The 21,368-nt window shown below is 32.1% G+C and overlaps 2 protein-coding genes across 2 annotated transcripts; both read left to right on the top strand.

Moving 5' to 3' along the window:
- The first annotated feature begins 1,445 nt into the window (after nt 1-1,445).
- LOC116133268 (organic cation/carnitine transporter 7-like) lies at nt 1,446-4,754 on the top strand. Its single transcript, XM_031418974.1, is given in 5 exon segments — nt 1,446-1,930; nt 2,421-2,658; nt 3,385-3,895; nt 3,994-4,196; nt 4,484-4,754. Coding segments are annotated over 5 exon segments (1,440 nt in total). The 5' UTR covers nt 1,446-1,661; the 3' UTR covers nt 4,703-4,754.
- A 6,251-nt stretch (nt 4,755-11,005) lies between these two features.
- LOC116133270 (organic cation/carnitine transporter 7-like) lies at nt 11,006-19,971 on the top strand. The gene is made up of 5 exons (XM_031418975.1): nt 11,006-11,308; nt 11,788-12,025; nt 18,622-19,132; nt 19,231-19,433; nt 19,721-19,971. The coding sequence occupies exons 1-5, from the start codon at nt 11,040-11,042 to the stop codon at nt 19,937-19,939; spliced, it is 1,440 nt and encodes a 479-aa protein (XP_031274835.1). The 5' UTR covers nt 11,006-11,039; the 3' UTR covers nt 19,940-19,971.
- The last annotated feature ends 1,397 nt before the right edge of the window (nt 19,972-21,368 follow it).

The following is a 21,368-nucleotide window of genomic DNA, read 5'->3' on the forward strand; positions in this document are numbered from 1 at the left end:
GGCCACCGAATCAGAATGTGTATTATGAACAGTAAACATAATATAGGTTTCGTTTGGTTGCCAATTGGGAATACTACTTTTAGTATTCCCAAAAAAGTTAAACAATAAAATACCAAAAAACTCATAATATTATTCAACTTTTTTTAAACCCCCTAAATTTGTTAATTTAATTAAATACTCCTAAATATTTTTTAAAAAATTGTAAAAACATCCCAATAATCCACATTTACCAGATTCTGGCCACCACTGTCGAAAAATGACCGGAATCTGGTAGGATGACGCACTACCGGCTAAATCTGGTCAGTAGTGTGCCGATCTAGCCTTTTCCGGCCAGATCTACGGTGGATCTGGCTGGAAAAGGCCAGATCTAAGGCCAAAGATCTGGCCGTCTGTAACCAGTCGGCAACGACGACCATTTGTTGGCCATCGTTGACGAGCAAATACGGCCAGATTTGGCCGTCAATGGCCAAATCTAGCCATAAATCTGGCCTTTGTCGGCCAGATCCACCGTGGATCTGGCCGGAGGAGGCCATATCAAAGCACGACCGGCAAGATCCAGCCGGTCGTGCGTCGATACGGTGACTCCGGCCATCTTTCGACAGTGGTGGCTGACTATCCGTATTTGAGGGTGGGTTAAGGGTGTTTTTGTTAACTTTTAATGTTTTATTATAGGGGGTATTTTATAAAAAGCCAAATATAGGAGGTATTTTATAATTTGTAAATCCTACATCGTAATACCTGTCCAATTTAATTTTTTTTCAAAAGACTTTTCTCAAAAATATAAAATTGTGAACCAAACATAGTCATAAACTTTAGGTGAGAAAATGGTATTTTGAAACTTTTTGCATGAGAAAGTGTCATTGAGATAAACCTTGGGTGGGAAAAAGTTGATTAGTCTTTGTTTTATTAATAAAGTGCTACGGCCTATGGCGCATTCAACCAAATCAACATGCACCACATAACCATATACCTATCCACGCAGCGCAGCAACCCATTAAATAATAAAATAAAATCAAAACCCAGATGAGAATTTAAACTTCCGAGTTCCGACATACCCAGATGGTGTTTTGGGGCACTTAAGTTGGTAGGTAGGGAGTCTTCGGCTTCGTGATTGTTTCTGGTGGTGATGTGATACTATTATTTTGTTTGGATGGGGTTATTATATCGAAATATTGAGATGAATTTGTGTAAATTGGATTTCAAATATTCAGATTAACTATTACATGTCTCTTAAATTCAAGGAATGATTGCTAGTTTTTTACAATTTAATTTTAACAAGAGTCAAAAGTGTCCATTTGGACAATCATATCATTGACCTGTGGTTGCAATATCTCTGTTTTTTAGCCAATAAATGAGTATTAGTATAGCTTAATACAAACAAAACATGTCCCCAATGAAGTTTTCTTTTACTATTTTATTTTTACTTATCTATTTCACTATCGCCTTAAAACAAATTCCTTGTTCTATAATGCAGGACTGATATCATGAATGTGTTCTCTGTCCAATTTGTTTGGTGGTTTCTCACTTTTAATACCTGCAAACCCTCTTGTTTCTTGAAAATTCTATGATTTAGCCATGCTGAATTCAATCTTTATTCAACGTGGAAGCCTATAAAATGTAGATGTGCTTGTGGGTATTTTCATTTTTCAAGTGTTGTTGAGATGGATGATGAGAGGCTTGTGTACTCGGTTGATGAAGCGTTTACTTATGTGGGGTTTGGGAAGTATCAGGTTGTTGTTCTTCTTTATGCCGGGCTTGGATATTTGGCAGAAGCTATGGAAATTATGATTCTGTCTTTCATAGGACCTGCAATTAAGTCAGAGTGGAGACTTTCACCTAGTCAAGAATGACTTTTAACAACTGTTGTATTCGCTGGCTTGCTTCTTGGTTCATATTCGTGGGGCTTTATTTCTGATAACTATGGTAGAAGGCATGTTTTTTCACCCATAATCCTCTTTGTTCTTTATGCTTTGTTGACAATTTAATTGATATTTATATAAGAAGATAAAGGTCATAATCAATCAACTTTTTTTAAATTATTCAGTGTATTGCTTCTAAACTTATCAGTTGTGATGAGTATTCAGGTTTTCATTCTTTTGCCTTGGTAAAAGAACATGCTGTGTTCACTTGCTTCTGGAAATTAAAATATCTGCATAATGAATTTTGAAATATTCTTATGGAATTGTTTTAATCAGAATTGAAAATCTTTTCTAAGGTAGTTGAACTTTTAGGGCCTTTTCTAGGTAATCTGAGAGTAGTTCATTTCTTTATTGTTGGGAAAGTAGAAGCAACATAGATTATTTTGTGAAGGTACTGGTTCCTTGTTGAAATTTCTATTACTCCATTGTCAGTGATCCCCTATGCTTTTGATTACCTTGGCCAATCTTATTCTGATTTATTTATTCACTTGCCTTTTACAGGAAAGGTTTTCTTGGTGTAGCTCTGGTTGCTAGTGTGACTGGGTTAACGAGTGCTTTCTCCCCAAATTATATAACACTGGTGACTCTTCGTGGTTTGGTTGGTTTCGGACTAGGCGGTGGGTCTGTATTTGTATCCTGGTTTCTAGAGTTTGTTCCTGCTTCCAATAGAGGCATGTGGATGATTGTCATGGAACTTTCTTGGACACTTGGAACAATATTTGAGGCTTCACTTGCTTGGGTTTGTTCCTTTATCCTTCATCAGTTCTTTTTCTTTTTCAATCTGAGAGCAGCTATTGCTCTAGACATATATAAGTTTTTCCAAAATAGGTTTAGCTTTGTTATCATCATCTGTTGTTGTTTCTTGATTAAAATAGGTTTTTGTTCATCTTCATTATTGATCAGATTGCTTTCAAGTTTGGAAAGTTGGTATATGGACTCTCTGTTTTTCTAGGAGTGACTGTTTCTTTCTTTTTTTTTTTTTTTAATTTCGAATAGAAACTCTTGATTAATATGAATTTAATTTTGTCCTGAAGTTGTGTTTTGAAGATGCCATTATGTTCCTTGTTACTTTGAAGCAATTACTTGTGAAATTATGTACTAATGTGATCTATTTGATATTATTTTTGTTAATTCTTGATCAGTTGCAGAGAATCTGATAAATACATTAAGATGTTAATAAAAGATTTTCTTCATGTGGCAAGCATAGGGGTAAACTAGAAAGGAAAATTGCTGCCAAGATGCCTATTAATCATAATGAACTCCTTGTGAATTTAACTAATCTACTGTAAAGAAAATGAATGCTTAACAATTTTAATATGTGTATAATCTTTCAGTTTGAATTTTGTTTTTCAGAATATGGAACTCTCTTTCATATATTGTGGAATTAGTTGAAGTGATATGGTAGTGACAAAGACTGGAAAGACTGAGCATAAAACTTCAATTTTTTATTTGTTCTTAATTGCAGATTGTCATGCCAAGATTGAATTGGAGGTGGCTACTGGCCTTGTCATCCCTGCCATCATTTGCTGTGCTTCTGTTGCATGGTCTTGTTCCAGAGTCTCCAAGGTATTTATGTATGGCTGGTCAAACTGCTGATGCTCATTGTGTTCTGGAGAATATAGCTCTGAAGAATGGGAAAAAACTTCCTTCTGGAATGCTTTTACCTGATAACATTGCTAGACTAGATAATGAATTTTCTTTTCCGGAACATAACCCGCTGCTCTCTTCATCTGCAAACAAAACAACACAATTCAAATCTGGATTCTCTCCAATTTATAGCCTTTTTTCATCAAGATTAATTAGAACTACCTTTCTGCTATGGGTACTATTCTTTGCACAGACATTCTTATATTATGGGGTTATATTATTGACATCAGAGCTAAGTGTCAAGCAAAGTGAATGTGGCTTAGCACTCTCATTGCAAAATGCAAGGGATGCAAGTCTATACATTGAAGTATTTATCACTAGCTTGGCCGGTAATGCATGTGTTATATCCGCTTCTTGTGTAAGTTCCTTGCAGTCAATGACTGATGATTTTTTAACAACTAACAATTGACATAAATTTCTTTTCTAGAGCTTCCTGGGCTTCTTATATCTGCAGTAATATTGGACAGAGTTGGTCGCAAGATGTCGATGACAGTTTTGTCTGTTTTGACTTTCATATTCCTTATACCACTGGTTATCCGCCAGGAGGTCACTTTAACGACTGGATTATTATTTGGAGCTCGAATGTTTGTCAATGGTTCTTCCACAGTTGCCTGCATCTACGCCCTAGAGGTTTTCCCTTGGTTTCCTTAAACTCTTTATGTGATCCGATCTTTAATTTTCCTACTCTTTGGAGCATCATTGCACATGTTTAACTATTGACTTCAAATAGAAAGGTTTTCTTCTAGACATAAAAAATGTAACTTGCATAGAAAATGCAAGATTAAAGTAGCAAGCTTTCATGTATATGCACTAATGAGATGTTTGAACATATTTATTATTTCGCTTTGTTAATCCTCCGTTAAGATTGTTTGAATAGCTTTGCTGTTCCTTTCGCTGTTGGGTTTTTATTTTTGTAGGTATATCCAACTTCTGTGAGGGCGACTGGTAGTGGCATTGCTAATGGAGTGGGAATAGTTGGTGGTATGATATGCCCTCTCGTGGCAGTTGCGTTGGTGACTGGTTGCCATCAAACAGCTGCTGTAATTCTCTTGGAGATTTTAACTGTTCTTTCGATTGTATGTGTACTACTGTTACCATTTGAAACGAGGGGACGCGAATTGGCTGATACTCTGTAACATAGCTTTGATTTGTTATCTCATTTATGTTAAGTTTTTATGATTATGTTCATCAATATCTTAGCTTATATTTGCAATTCAAGCTTCATGAAGATTTAATTAGCATATGGGAATGTAATCTATAAATTGTCATCTAAAATGAACCTGGCAAAGTGGTTGAGTCCTAGGTTGACCGGCGGGTCAAACCAATGTCTAAAAGTTTGAAATCCAACAAAAACACCCCTAAAAACTACATGTAATTCTCTATAAGCTTAAAATCTTACAATACACCTCAAACACCACCGTCGGCGTCGACAATCTAGGACAAATAAGGCCTATTTTCGACGACGACAATACTCTCCATTACCACGAAAACACTCTTCTTAACCTCTTTATCAAAACCTATCTCACCCCTCCCTTGTTTGTCTTGCAAATCATTGGCAACAACCTGCTGTTGTCATTGATTTATTTTGGTGATTTTTTCGATTGATTCACTCACCAAAAATCACCTCCGTCAGTACCTTTTCACTTACTGGCTCTTCCTCTTCAAAACTTCCAACATTTCAACCTTCAGTAGTTCTTCGATTATTGTCCTAATTTTTAGGGTTTTTGATAAATAGTAAAATTGGTAACCCGACCTGGTGAAGCGGGTTCCAATTAAATCGGTTCAATCAGTCGGGTCAGACTGGGTTTTAAAACACCGATTATATGTATCAAACTTACAATTCATGGTCTATCTTGAATTAACGGAGAAAGAATGTCTGTTAGTTAATTATTTATCATAGGATTTCTTGTCTTATCAAGCTATTATCATGAGAGAGCAATCTACTATAACGGGACTATTTAAATCGTTGTATATAAAGGCTCACATTATAGGTTTACTCATTGTCAACTACCACTTTTAGCTTAGACACTCTTTTATATTCTCTTTTATGAATATTTGACCAAGTGTCGAAGTGTCTACGCTTGTATACACCTAATATTAGTTAGTGGTTGGAGATAAGTTAACTTGTAGGTTCAGGCAATAGGTTCGATATTTCTGGGTACCTAGTTCAACGCGTCCTGAAAAGGTCGGCCTTTACTCGATGTTTGCGGGCTTGAGCTTGAGTCTGAGCCTGATTTTAAGGCCCGACTTCTGGTACGGGCCGAGTCTGGGTATGTCTTCTGGCCTGGCCCGGCCCGGCCCGACCCGACCCAATAATTTTAGTATTAATTATACTAAATTATCCTTATACTATATATTTAATTACAAGATTATCTTACATATATATACTCATTTTTCCCAAACCCTACATGGATGGATGGATACACTTTGTAGAAAGTTATTTATATATTTGGTGAGTATTCAAAAATAAATTAATATTTAAAAATTGTTTCTAGAATTAAAAATATAAAAAAATTGAAATTTATTAATATTTAAAAATTCATATTATAAAAATGGGCGGGCTTAGGCCGGGCTGGGCTTGAGCTTTACTTTTCATACCCGTGACGAGTCCGGACTGGGCTTGGGCCTTTGTCATGAGGTTGGGCTTGGACCTGGGTCAAAGGATACCCGGTCCCGACCTAGCCCATTGCCATCACTATTGGACAACTAAGAGGAAATGAGTTCATTGAAGTAGAGAGAAGCAAAAATGGGGAATTTCGACCTTAAATAAAATCATCATTAACAGTATAATTGAAAGAGTCTTTCCTTCTAATATTATTAGATGATAATATAATGCTCTAGTCTCACTACAATAATTGCACATATTCTAAAACCAATGGCACGTTTTTGATCTCTGATTTTATTTTTTTTATTTTTTTTTTGGGAAGAGGGGTGGGGGGGGTGGCCGCGCGGGGCGGGGGCGGTGGTTTATCTAATTGAATCTTTTCAAATCAATTCCTTGAATAAATTGTAGTTTTATTTTAGGATTGTTGTAACTTGTCCCATAATTACTTAAGAATTAAGATTAACATTAGAAATAATAGATTTAAAAAATAATCCATGAGGTGTTTGTTTTGTTAAATTTTAAAATCACTTTCGATTTTAAGAAGGAGTGATGCTATTTGGCCCTTATTTTTTTATCTTATTAAACCCTATTTCTAAATAAACTCCATTAGAGTTATAGATTTATGTAAACGTTTAAGCAAACCCCATTTATTTCAAAATTAGCCTTAATATTCATGTTATCCCTAATTTATTATAGACTAGTTTTACTTCTTCTTTTTCATGAGATCGTTATTATAGCATAAAATCGTACAGGAAGTTTTTACCAATATCAAAGATGTCACCAAATTTAACGTTTTAAATAAACAGAAGATGCTAATACAGTACAACATTTCATCACAAAGAAATTTAAGTGCTAGCAATCAATGAAGCTAGCTTAAAGATACAACCGGATAATATAATATTTATAAAGAGAAAAGAAAAAAACCATAGAATTTAACAGATAGATGTATAGAGTTGTATTATTTTTGTTTTTCATAAATTCCATCTTCATTGTTTAAAAAAGGTAATATATAAACTCATGAAAGGGAGTACGTATATTTTAAATTAAATTTCCATGATGAATATGGGAAATATGAGATTTTCGGAATAATAATACAATGATTTATCTTGTCAATGAGATTTTTATAATGTGTTAAGGATAAAATTGTAATTATAATAAGAATAACAAGAGGGGTCTAATAAGATTATTTTATGGGGTGCCAATAGCATCATTCTATAAGAAATGAGATATAACTAGGGGTGGGCGGGTTTGGGTACCCGCCCAAAATCAAAGGAACCGGAACCGAAACCGGAATCGGCTGGTTCCTTTGATTTGGAACCAGAACCGTCGGTTCTGGTTCCAGGTACCCTGGAAAATATCAATTATCCACTTTTTTTTTTAAAATAACAAATAAACCCATATAAAATTATATTACACCCCTCACAATTAAGTGCAAAACATTAAATAATTTGTTTATATTTGCTTGACTTTTGATACTTGATTATAGTACAGTAAAACCTCTCTATAATAATACTCTATATAGGAATAAACTCTATATAGTCATAAAAAATTTTATTCCCAATTTGGGATAATTATAAATAAGAATAAAAACTCCACATTGTAATAAATTATAATTTTTCTAATTCCCGTCTTAAGGAAAGTTACCTCCACATAGTAATAATTATCTATATATTGGAAAAAAAAATATGGTATGTTACATTAAAGGTTTAAGATGAAATAAAATATTTATCTGAAGTTGTTTAAGACAATAATTTATGCTTTAGAGTTGTTATTACATCTTTTAACTTGGGGATACATTACTCGTTAGTATGAATATTATCTTGTTAAAGCCAAAACATTTCTAGCTTCTCAAGCATGTTTAGAGCTTCTTAACATGAAACTTTTTGTATTTCCGTACTATCATCCTCATAATTATTTCTTTTCTCTTCTTGTTTAATTGTAGAAATGATTTCTTTTTTTGTTAAAACATACATAACTTGTTACTCATTTGGATGATTAAAGAAAACATTAATATTCATTCGATTAATATAGTGAAATTTTCGAATCTGATCACTCAATTCTACAATGACTCTTTGATTCTCCTCATCCACTTCATTTGTAACTTGCAATTCATTGACATCGGGGGTCCTAATTTTGTAATGCTTAAAACAATTGGTAATTGTCTGTGGCTTCACATCAATTGCCATGCAGTAACTGCATTTACAATTCCATCAAGGACAATTATCTTTGTTGGTTTCAAAACACGATCTTTTATCATTTTCAAAAGTAGGCAATTGAAGCGCTGAATTAAAACCTTAATATTATTAAAACATGAATTGAAATCCTATTATTGTACTACTAAAACATGAATTATGAAATAAGAAATTTTTTTAACTATATCTCTATTAAGTTATAACTTCTTCATAGTAATAAAATTAGTTAGTCCCATCATTATGACTATAGAGAGGTTTTATTGTATTTAATTGTTTGTTTTCACCGATAATAAATATTTAAAAACTATTATTTAACGTAAATATCTTAATATATATTAATTTTTTAATCAAGTAATAAGTGAAACTTAAATATTAATAAAAATATTTTTAAAAACTGATTTTTTAATGAAAATTAATAAAACTTTTGATACTAAGATGAAAAAACCAAAATTTTCTTATATATTTATATGATAGGTAAACTATTAAGTAATCATACTATAAATTTTTAATATAATATTATAATTAATTAAATTTTTAATCATTTAATTAAGTTTATATTAATATTTATAATAAAATGTTATAATTGACTAAGTAATTATACTATAAATCTATAATGTAATGCTATAATTAATTAAATTTCTAATTATTTAATTAAGTAATATACTAAATGTTATAACTTATAAGTCAATTAATTAAGTAGTAATCAATTAACGTAATGCTATAATTAATTATACTATAAATCAATTAAGTAATATTATAAATTATAATTAATTAAGTAATCATTTATCTATAATGTAATGTTATAATTGATTAAGTATGCTATTCAACTAATAATTAAATTTATTAATGTTTATCAATTTATCATGTATAATTAATTAATTACTAATTTATTATAGATATACTATGAACTTGATAATTTAAGTAAATAACTAAATATATTATTACTCAATCAAATATACTATTTTATTCAAAAATAATTTTTTTAATAACATTATAAAAAAAAACCCATATGCAAAATATCAAAAAATCATATATTCTTTAACATTATACCAATTTAGTCCTGGTTCCCGATTCCGGTTCTGGTTCCTTTGATTTGGAATAGGAATCAGAACCGCACAGTATCGATTCCACTTTTTTTGGAACTAGAACCTACCCTATTACGGTCTGTTCTGGGTAGGAACTGGAATCAATACTCGGGTACTCGTTAGTTCCGGTTCTACCCTAAAATTTTGCCTAGCCCTAGATATAACCCATGCAAAAAAGACCAAAATAAGTATTTTTTAAATAATTTTTTATATATTATTAATCATATTAAAATTTAATTCTTTAAAATAAAAAAAATTTAAAGTTTTAAAAGTTGAAAACTGGCCATTGGTGGCTGGGACCGATTAATTTGCCGGGGGTGGCTGCCTGTCGTCACTAATGAATTTACCGACAATTGGTGTCGTAAAATACTACGTCAATTTTCCGTAATGGCTCAAGAAACATTCAGCTGAACTTTGCCAATCTGTTACACCAAAATGTCGTCATTTTTTATGACATTGTTGGTACGGTTGCATAGATTGCCGATTGGCGAGTGCAACCATGCCCGTGATATCGACCCAATTGTCACTATTGGTAGCCGACCATCGCCGGCAATAGCTAGCCAACGAGTTCACCAACCAGTTTCTAACTTTTCTCTTTAATTTAGTAAAAAAAATTATAATTTAATTTAATTTTGGGGTATATTTGTAAATAACCCTCCCAAAAGCAGTTTTTGAAATCTAAAATAGATTATGCAACAGTCTATCTACTATGATCACTTTTGAAATATGTTTACCAAACAATTGGGACGGAGCCACTAAGGAGTGAGTGGGGGCTCATGCCCCCATTGACCTGGGAAAAATTTCAATTTGTACCCTTCTACCATGTGTTGTTACGCTAGCACCCGTTTATTTTATTTGGCAAAGTAGCCAGAAATCCCAACATAATCACCACCTTTTATTTTATTTTTCACAAATTTCAAATATATTTTAATTTTCACAAATTTCAAATATATTTTAATTTTCTTTCTTTTAATGTATTAAAAAGTATATTTTTCATGAATAATTTTCTTATATGTAAAATTTTTTTTTTTGCCCCCATTGAAACAAAATCCTCGCTCTGTTCTTGCTAGACACATTTAGAGTATATAATAATCTCAAACTCACCATTAATATTATTCTTTTATCATCCTTAAAATTCATGGATAACACAAATATAGAGATGAATTTGTGTAAATTGGATTGATAACTGCACTCAGTTTATATGGACAATCAAATCATTGACTTTGCTTGTAATACGCCTGTTGTTAACCCCATAAATGAGTAGTTGCACAGCTTTATTAATACAAACAAAACACGGCCCCAATGTCCCAATCCATTATAACCGTTTGAAAAAGTTTTTTTTTTTTTTTTTGTATATTTTAAGATATTTATCCCATCACTTGAAAAGATTCTATTATACAAGTTTGATAACATGAATAAAATGCTCTTTGTCCACTTCGTTTGGTGTTTTCTCACTTTTAACACCTGCAAGCCCTCTTGCTTCTTGAAAATTTCATGGTAAAACCATGGTGATTTCAATCTTTACTCAACTGGGCGCCTATAAAACGTAGATGTGCATGTGGGTGTTTTCATTTTTCCAATTGTTGTTGAGATGGATAATGAAAGGCTTGTATACACGCTTGATGAAGCATTTACTTATGTGGGGTTTGGGAAGTTTCAAGTTCTTCTTCTTCTTTATGCTGGACTTGGATTGTTTCCGGAAGCTATGGAAATTATGATTCAATCTTTCATAGGACCTGCAATTAAATCAGAGTGGAGACTTTCACCTACTCAAGAATCGCTTTTAACAACTGTTGTATTTGTTGGCTTGCTTCTTGGTACATATTCATGGGGCTATATATCTGATAACTATGGTAGTAGGCAGGCTTTTTTACCCTTAATTCTCTTTGTTGTTTATGGTTTGTTGATAGCTTAATGACATCTTATGTTCTTTTCTCATATATAAATGTCCTAATCAATCATTTTCTGTTTGGCTTTTTCGCCCATAACCCTCTTTGCTGTTTATGCTTCTGAACTTATCGATTGTGATGAGTATCCAGGTTTTCATCATTTTGCCTGCGTAAATGAACATGTTCACTTGCTTCTGGGAATTAATTATCTGAATAATAAAATTTTGAAGTATTTTTATGGAACTGTTCAGATTTGAAGTAAAATTATGTTGGGTAATCCGATAGTATTTTATGTTTTTATTGTTGGGAAAGTAGAAAAAACATAGATTTATTTGTGAAGGTACTGGTCTATGTTAAAATTTCTATTACTCCATTGTCACTGCTCCCCTGTGAATTTCATCATGTTGGCCAATCTTATTTCTGATTGATTTATTCACTTTGCCTTTCCAGGAAGGGTTTTTATGGTGTAGCTTTGGTAGCTAGTTTAACTGGGTTAGTCAGTGCTTTCTCCCCAAATTATTTATCATTAGTGACTCTCCGAGGTTTGGTTGGTTTTGGACTAGGCGGCGGATCTGTATTTGTATCCTGGTTTCTAGAGTTTGTTCCTGCTTCCAATAGAGGCCTGTGGATGGTTGTCTTAGAACTTTTCTGGACACTTGGAACAATATTTGAGGCTTCACTTGCATGTGTTTGTTCCCTTATCCTTCATTGTGTTTTGAAGATGCTATTGTGCTCCTTGTTACTTTAAGTAATTATTTGTGAAATTATGTACTTATGTGATCTATTTGATATCATTTTTCTTCTAATTCTTGGTGAGTTGCACAGAATCTGATTGCACTTTCTGTTAAATTTGTTAATAATATGTTTCTTTCTCTTTAAAACTATTGTGGCAAGCAAACAGGTAAACTAGAAAGCAAAATGCTGCAAAGATGCCTGGTGCTCAAAATGAACCCCTTGTGAAATTAACGTACACACTGTAAAGAAAATGGAATTTCTCTTTTAATTTATGGAATTAGTTGCAAGTGATATGTTAGTGATTAAGACTGGAAAGAGTGAGCACAAAACTTCAATTCTTTACTTTTTCTTGATTGCAGATTATCATACCAAGATTGAATTGGAGGTGGCTATTGGCCTTGTCCTTTGTGCCATCATTTGCTGTGTTTCTGTTGCATGGTCTAGCACCAGAGTCTCCAAGGTATCTATGTATGGCTAGTCAAACTGCTGATGCTCATCGTGTTCTGGAGAAAATAGCTCTGAAGAATGGGAGAAATCTTCCTTCTGGATCGCTTTTGCCTGATAATATTGCTAGACTAGATGAGCAATTGGTTGTTCCGGAACATAAACCTCAGCTTTCTTCAACTAGTCCATGTTGACCGGCGGGTCAAACCAATGTCTAAAAGTTTGAAATCCAACAAAACACCCCTAAAAACTACATGTAATTCTCTATAAGCTTAAAATCTTACAATACACCTCAACACCACCGTCGGCGTCGACAATCTAGGACAATAAGGCCTATTTTCGACGACGACAATACTCTCCATTACACGAAAACACTCTTCTTAACCTCTTATATAAACCTATCTCACCCCTCCTTGTTTGTCTTGCAAATCATTGGCAACAACCTGCTGTTGCATTGATTTATTTTGTGATTTTTTCGATTGATTCACTCACCAAAAATCACCTCCGTCAGTACCTTTTCACTTACTGGCTCTTCCTCTTCAAAACTTCCAACTTTCAACCTTCAGTAGTTCTTCATTATTGTCCTAATTTTTGGTTTTTGATAAATAGTAAAATTGGTAACCCGACCTGGTGAAGCGGGTTCCAATTAAATCGGTTCAATCAGTCGGGTCAGACTGGGTTTTAAAACACCGATTATGTATCAAACTTACAATTCATGGTCTATCTTGAATTAACGGAGAAAGAATGTCTGTTAGTTAATTATTTATCTATGGATTTCTTGTCTTATCAAGCTATTATCATGAGAGAGCAATCTACTATAACGGGACTATTTAAATCGTTGTATATAAGGCTCACATTATAGGTTTACTCATGTCAACTACCACTTTTAGCTTAGACACTCTTATATTCTCTTTTATGAATATTTGACCAAGTGTCGAAGTGTCTACGCTTGTATACACCTAATATTTTGTGGTTGGAGATAAGTTAACTTGTAGGTTCAGGCAATAGGTTCGATATTTCTGGGTACCTAGTTCAACGCGTCCTGAAAAGGTCGGCCTTTACTCGATGTTTGCGGGCTTGAGCTTGAGTCGGAGCCTGATTTTAAGGCCCGACTTCTGGTACGGGCCGAGTCTGGGTATGTCTTCTGGCCTGGCCCGGCCCGCCCGACCCGACCAATAATTTTAGTATTAATTATACTAAATTACCTTATACTATATATTTAATTACAAGATTATCTTACATATATATACTCATTTTTCCCAAACCCTACATGGATGGATGGATACACTTGTAGAAAGTTATTTATATTTTGTGAGTATTCAAAAATAATTAATATTTAAATTGTTTCTAGAATTAAAATATAAAAAAATTGAAATTTATAATATTTAAAAATTCATATTATAAAAATGGGCGGGCTTAGGCCGGGGGCTTGAGCTTTACTTTTCATACCCTTGACGATCCGGACTGGCTTGGGCCTTTGTCATGAGGTTGGGCTTGGACCTGGGTCAAAGGATACCCGTCCCGACCTAGCCCATTGCCATCACTATGGACAACTAAGAGGAAATGAGTTCATTGAGTAGAGAGACAAAAATGGGAATTTCGACCTTAAATAAAATCATCATTAACAGTATAATTGAAAGGTCTTTCCTTCTATATTATAGATGATATATAATTGCTCTAGTCTCACTACATAATTGCACCTATTCTAAAACAATGGCACGTTTTTGATCTCTGATTTTATTTTTTTTATTTTTTTTTTGGAAGAGGGTGGGGGGGTGGCCGCGCGGGCGGGGGCGGTGGTTTATCTAATTGAATCTTTTCAAATCATTTCCTTGAATAAATTGTAGTTTTATTTTAGGATTTTGTAACTTGTCCCATAATTACTTAGAATTAAGATTAACATTAGAAATAATAGATTTAAAAAATAATCCATGAGGTGTTTGTTTTGTTAAATTTTAAAATCACTTTCGTTTTAAGGGAGTGATGCTATTTGGCCCTTATTTTTTATCTTATTAAACCCTATTTCTAAATAAACTCCATTAGAGTTATAGATTTATGTAAACGTTTAAGCAAATCCCATTATTTCCAATTAGCCTTAATGTTCATGTTATCCCTAATTTATTATAGACTAGTTTTACTTCTTCTTTTTCATGAGATCGTTATTATAGCATAAATCGTACAGGAAGTTTTTACCAATATCAAAGGTGTCACCAAATTTAACGTATAAAATAAACAGAAGATGCTAATCAATACACATTTCATCACAAAGAAATTTAAGTGCTAGCAATCAATGAAGCTAGCTTAAAGATACACCGGATAATTAATATTTATAAAAGAAAAGAAAAAAACCTAGAATTTAACAGATAGATGTATAGATTTGTATTATTTTTGTTTTTCATAAATTCCATCTTCATTGTTTAAAAAAGGTAATTAATAAACTCAGAAAGGGAGTACGTATATTTTAAATTAAATTTCCATATGATATGGGAAATAGGAGATTTTCGGAATAATAATACAATGATTTATCTTGTCAATGAATTTTTATAATGTGTTAAGGATAAAATTGTAATTATAATAAGAATAACAGAGGGGTCTAATAAGATTATTTTATGGGGTGCCAATAGCATCATTCTATAGAATGAGATATAACTAGGGTGGGCGGGTTTGGTACCCGCCCAAAATCAAAGGAACCGGAACCGAACCGAATCGGCTGGTTCCTTTGATTTGGAACCGAACCGTCGGTTCTGGTTCCAGTACCCTGAAAATATCAATTACCCTTTTTTTTTTAAAATAACAAATAAACCCATATAAAATTTATTACACCCCTCACATTAAGTGCAAAACATTAAATAATTTTGTTTATTCTTGACTTTTGATACTTGATTATAGTACAGTTAAAACCTCTCTATAATATACTCTATATAGGAATAACTCTATAGTCATAAAAATTTTATTCCCAATTTGGGATAATTATAAATAGAAATAAAACTCCACATTGTAATAAATTATAATTTTTCTAATTCCCGTCTTAAGGAAAGTTACTCCACATAGTATAATTATCTATATTGGAAAAAAAAATATGTATGTTCATTAAAGGTTTAGATGAAATAAAATATTTATCTGAAGTTGTTTAAGACAATAATTTATGCTTTAGAGTTGTTATTACATCTTTTACTTGGATACATTACTCGTTAGTATGAATATTATCTTGTTAAAGCCAAACATTTCTAGCTTCTCAAGCATGTTTAGAGCTTCTTACTGAAACTTTTTGTATTTCCGTACTATCATCCTCATAATTATTTCTTTTCTCTTCTTGTTTAATTGTAGAAATGATTTCTTTTTTTGTTAAACATACATAACTTGTTACTCATTTGGATGATTAAAGAAACATTAATATTCATTCGATTAATATAGTAAATTTTCGAATCTGATCACTCAATTCTACAATGACTCTTTGATTCTCCTCATCCACTTCATTTGTAACTTGCAATTCATTGACATCGGGGGTCCTAATTTTGTAATGCTTAAAACAATTGGTAATTGTCTGTGGCTTCACATCAATTGCCATGCAGTAACTGCATTTACAATTCCATCAAGGACATTATCTTTGTTGGTTTCAAACACGATCTTTTATCATTTTCAAAAGTAGGCAATTGAAGCGCTGAATTAAACCTTAATATTATTAAAACATGAATTGAAATCCTATTATTGTACTACTAAAACATGAATTAGAAATAAGAAATTTTTTTAACTATACTCTATTAAGTTATACTTCTTCATAGTAATAAAATTAGTTAGTCCCATCATTATGACTATAGAGAGGTTTTATTGTATTTATTTGTTTGTTTTCACCGATAATAAATATTTAAAAACTATTATTTAACGTAAATATCTTAATATATATTAATTTTTAATCAGTAATAAGTGAAACTTAAATATTAATAAAAATATTTTTAAAAACTGTTTTTTAATGAAATTAATAAAACTTTTGATACTAAAAAAACACCAAAATTTCTTATTATTTATATGATAGGTAAACTATTAAGTAATCATCCTATAAATTTTTAATATAATATTATAATTAATTAATTTTTAATCATTTAATTAAGTTATATTATTTTTTAATAAAATGTTATAATTGACTAAGTATTATACTATAAATCTATAATGAATGCTATAATTTTAAATTTCTAATTATTTAATTAAGTAATATACTAAATGTTATAACTTTAAGTCTTAATTAAGTAGTAATCAATTAACGTAATGCTATAATTAATTATACTATAATCATTAAGTAATATTATAAATTATAATTAATTAAGTAATCATTTATCTAATGTATGTTTATAATTGATTAAGTATGCTATTCAACTATAATTAAATTTATTAATGTTTATCAATTAATCATGTTAATTAATTAATTACTAATTTATTATAGATATACTATGAACTTGATAATTTAGTAATAACTAAATAATTATACTCATCAAATATCCTATTTTATTCAAAAATAATTTTTTTAATAACATTATAAAAAAAAAACCCATATGCAAAATATCAAAAATCATATATTCTTTAACATTATACCAATTTAGTCCTGGTTCCCGATTCCGGTTCTGGTTCCTTTGATTTGGAATAGGAATCAGAACCGCACAGTATCGATTCCACTTTTTTTGGAACTAGAACCTACCCTATTACGGTCTGTTCTGGGTAGGAACTGGAATCAATACTCGGGTACTCGTTAGTTCCGTTTCTACCTCAAATTTTGCCTAGCCCTAGATATAACCCATGCAAAAAGACCAAAATAAGATTTTTTTAATATATTTTTTATATATATTAATCATTTAAAATTTAATTCTTTAAAATAAAAAAATTTAAAGTTTTAAAAGTTGAAAACTGGCCATGGTGGCTGGGACCGATTAATTTGCCGGGGGTGCCTGCCTGTCGTCACTAATGAATTTACCGACAATTGTGTCGTAAAATACTACGTCATTTTCCGTAATGGCTCAAGAAACATTCAGCTGAACTTTGCCAATCTGTTACACCAAAAGTCATCGTTTTTTATGACATTGTTGGTACGGTTGCATAGATTGCCGATTGGCGGTGCAACCATGCCCGTGATTTCGACCCAATTGTCACTATTGGTAGCCGACCATCGCCGGCAATAGCTCCAACGAGTTCACCACCATTTTCTAACTTTTCTCTTTAATTTAGTAAAAAAATTATAATTTAATTTAATTTTGGGGTACATTTGTAAATAACCCCCTCCAAAGCAGTTTTTGAAATCTAAAATAATTATGCAACAGTCTATCTACTATGATCACTTTTGAAATATGTTTACCAACAATTGGGACGGAGCCACTGAGCAGTGAGTGGGGGCTCATGCCCCCATTGACCTTGGAAAATTTTTTCAATCTGAGAGCAGCTATTGCTCTAGACATATATAAGTTTTTCCAAAATAGGTTTAGCTTTGTTATCATCAACTCTTGTTGTTTCTTGATTAAAATAGGTTTTTGTTCATCTTCATTATTGATCAGATTGCTTTCAAGTTTGGAAAGTTGGTATATATGGACTCTCTGTTTTTCTAGGAGTGACTGTTTCTTTTTATTTTTTATTTATTTCGAATAGAAACTCTTGATTAATGTGAATTTAATTTTTTCCTGAAGTTGTGTTTTGAAGATGCCATTATGTTCCTTGTTACTTTGAAGCAATTACTTGTGAAATTATGTACTAATGTGATCTATTTGATATTATTTTTGTTAATTCTTGATCAGTTGCATAGAATCTGATAAATACACTAAGATGTTAATAAAAGATTTTCTTCTTCTTTATGTGGCAAGCATAGGGGTAAACTAGAAAGGAAAATTGCTGCCAAGATGCCTATTAATCATAATGAACTCCTTGTGAATTTAACTAATGTACTGTAAAGAAAATGAATGCTCTTACAATTTTAATATGTGTATGATCTTTCAGTTTGAATTTTGTTTTTCAGAATATGGAACTTCTCTTTCATAAATTGTGGAATTAGCTGAAGTGATGTGGTAGTGACAAAGACTGGAAAGACTGAGCATAAAACTTCAATTTTTTATTTGTTCTTAATTGCAGATTGTCATGCCAAGATTGAATTGGAGGTGGCTACTGGCCTTGTCCTCCCTGCCATCATTTGCTGTGCTTCTGTTGCATGGTCTTGTTCCAGAGTCTCCAAGATATTTATGTATGGCTGGTCAAACTGCTGATGCTCATCGTGTTCTGGAGAAAGTAGCTCTGAAGAATGGGAAAAAACTTCCTTCCAGAATGCTTTTACCTGATAACATTGCTAGACCAGATAATGAATTTTCTGTTCCGGAACATAACCCTCTGCTCTCTTCATCTGCACACAAAACAACACAATTCAAATCTGGATTTTCTCCAATTTATAGCCTTTTTTCATCAAGATTAATTAGAACTACCTTTCTGCTATGGGTACTATTCTTTGCAGAGACATTCCTATATTATGGGGTTATATTATTGACATCAGAGCTAAGTGTTCAGCAAAGTGAATGTGGCTCAGCACTCTCATTGCAAAATGCAAGGGACGCAAGTCTATACATTGAAGTATTTATCACTAGCTTGGCCGGTAATGCATGTGTTATATCTGCTTCTTGTGTAAGTTCCTTGCAGTCAATGACTGATGGTTTTTTAACAACTAACAATTGACATAAATTTCTTTTCTAGAGCTTCCTGGGCTTCTTATATCTGCAGTATTACTGGACAGAGTTGGTCGCAAGATGTCGATGACAATTTTGTCTGTTTTGACTTTCATATTCCTTATACCACTGGTTATCCGCCAGGAGGTCACTTTAACAACAGGATTATTATTTGGAGCTCGAATGTTTGTCAATGGTTCTTCCACAGTTGCCTGCATCTATGCCCTAGAGGTTTTCCCTTGGTTTCCTTAAACTCTTTATGTGATCCGATCTTTAATTTTCCTACTCTTTGGAGCATCATTGCACATGTTTAACTATTGACTTCAAATAGAAAGGTTTTCTTCTAGACATAAAAAATGTAACTTGAATAGAAAATGCAAGATTAAAGTAGCAAGCTTTCATGTATATGCACTAATAAGATGTTTGAACATATTTATTATTTCGCTTTGTTAATCCTCCGTTAAGATTGTTTGAATAGCTTTGCTGTTCCTTTTGCTGTTGGGTTTTTATTTTTGTAGGTATATCCAACTTCTGTGAGGGCGACTGGTAGTGGCATTGCTAATGGAGTGGGAATAGTTGGTGGTGTGATATGCCCTCTCGTGGCAGTGGCGTTGGTGACTGGTTGCCATCAACCAGCTGCTGTAATTCTCTTGGAGGTTTTAACTGTTCTTTCGATTGTATGTGTACTACTGTTACCATTTGAAACGAGGGGACGCGAATTGGCTGATACTCTGTAACATAGCTTTGATTTGTTGTCATCTCATTTATGTTAAGTTTTTATGATTATGTTCATCAATATCTTAGCTTATATTTGCAATTCAAGCTTCATGAAGATTTAATTAGCATATGGGAATGTAATCTATAAATTGTCATCTAAAATGAACCTGGCAAAGTGGTTGGGTCCTAGGTTGCGGCGGGTCAAACCAATGTCTAAAAGTTGAAATCTAACAAAAACACCCCTAATCCATTAGAGTTATAGATTTATGTAAACGTTTAAGCAAACCCATTTATTTCAAAATTAGCCTTATATTCATGTGTATCCTAATTATTATAGACTAGTTTTACTTCTTCTTTTTCATGAGATCGTTATTATAGCATAAAATCGTACAGGAAGTTTTTACCAATATCAAAGATGTCACCAAATTTAACGTTTTAAATAAACAGAAGATGCTAATACAGTACAACATTTCATCAAAAGAAATTTAAGTGCTGCAATCATGAAGCTAGCTTAAAGATACAACCGGATAATTAATATTTATAAAGAGAAAAGAAAAAAACCATAGAATTTAACAGATAGATGTATAGAGTTGTATTATTTGTTTTTTCATAAATTCCATCTTCATTGTTTAAAAAGGTAATATATAAACTCATGAAAGGGAGTACGTATATTTTAAATTAAATTTCCATGATGAATATGGGAAATATGAGATTTTCGGAATAATAATACAATGATTTGTCTTGTCAATGAAATTTTATAATGTGTTAAGGATAAAAATTGTTATATAATAAGAATAACAAGAGGGGTTAATAAGATATTTTATGGGGTGCCAATAGTATCATTCTATAAGAAATGAGATATAACTCCCAAACCTGCCCAAAATCAAAGGAATCGGAACCGAATCGGAATTGGCTGGTTCCTTTGATTTGGAACTAGAACCGTAGGTTCTGGTTCCAGGTACCCTGAAAAATATCAATTACCCACCTTTTTTTTAAATAACAAATAAACCCTTATAAAATTAAATTACCACCCAACAATTAAGTGCAAAACATTAAATAATTTGTTTATATTTACTTGATGTTCGATACTTGATTATAGTACATAGTAAAACCTCTCTAAGTGATACTCTAATAGGAATAAACTTATATAGTCATTAAAAATTTTATTCCCAATTTGGGATAGTTATAAATAAGAATAAAAACTCTACATTGTAATAAATTATAATTTTCTAATTCCCGTCTAAGGAAAGTTACCTTCACATAGTAATAATATCTGTATATTGGAAAAAAAAAAAATGGTAGTTACATTAAAGGTTTAAGATGAAAAAAATATTTATTGAAGTTGTTTAAGACAATTATTTATGCTTAGAGTTGTTATTATATCTTTTAACTTGCGGGTACATTACTCGTTAGCATGAATATTATCTTGTTAAAGCCAAAACATTTCTA

The sequence above is a fragment of the Pistacia vera genome, unplaced genomic scaffold (assembly GCF_008641045.1).
Source record: "Pistacia vera cultivar Batoury unplaced genomic scaffold, PisVer_v2 Contig268, whole genome shotgun sequence".
Taxonomy (NCBI): domain Eukaryota; kingdom Viridiplantae; phylum Streptophyta; class Magnoliopsida; order Sapindales; family Anacardiaceae; genus Pistacia; species Pistacia vera.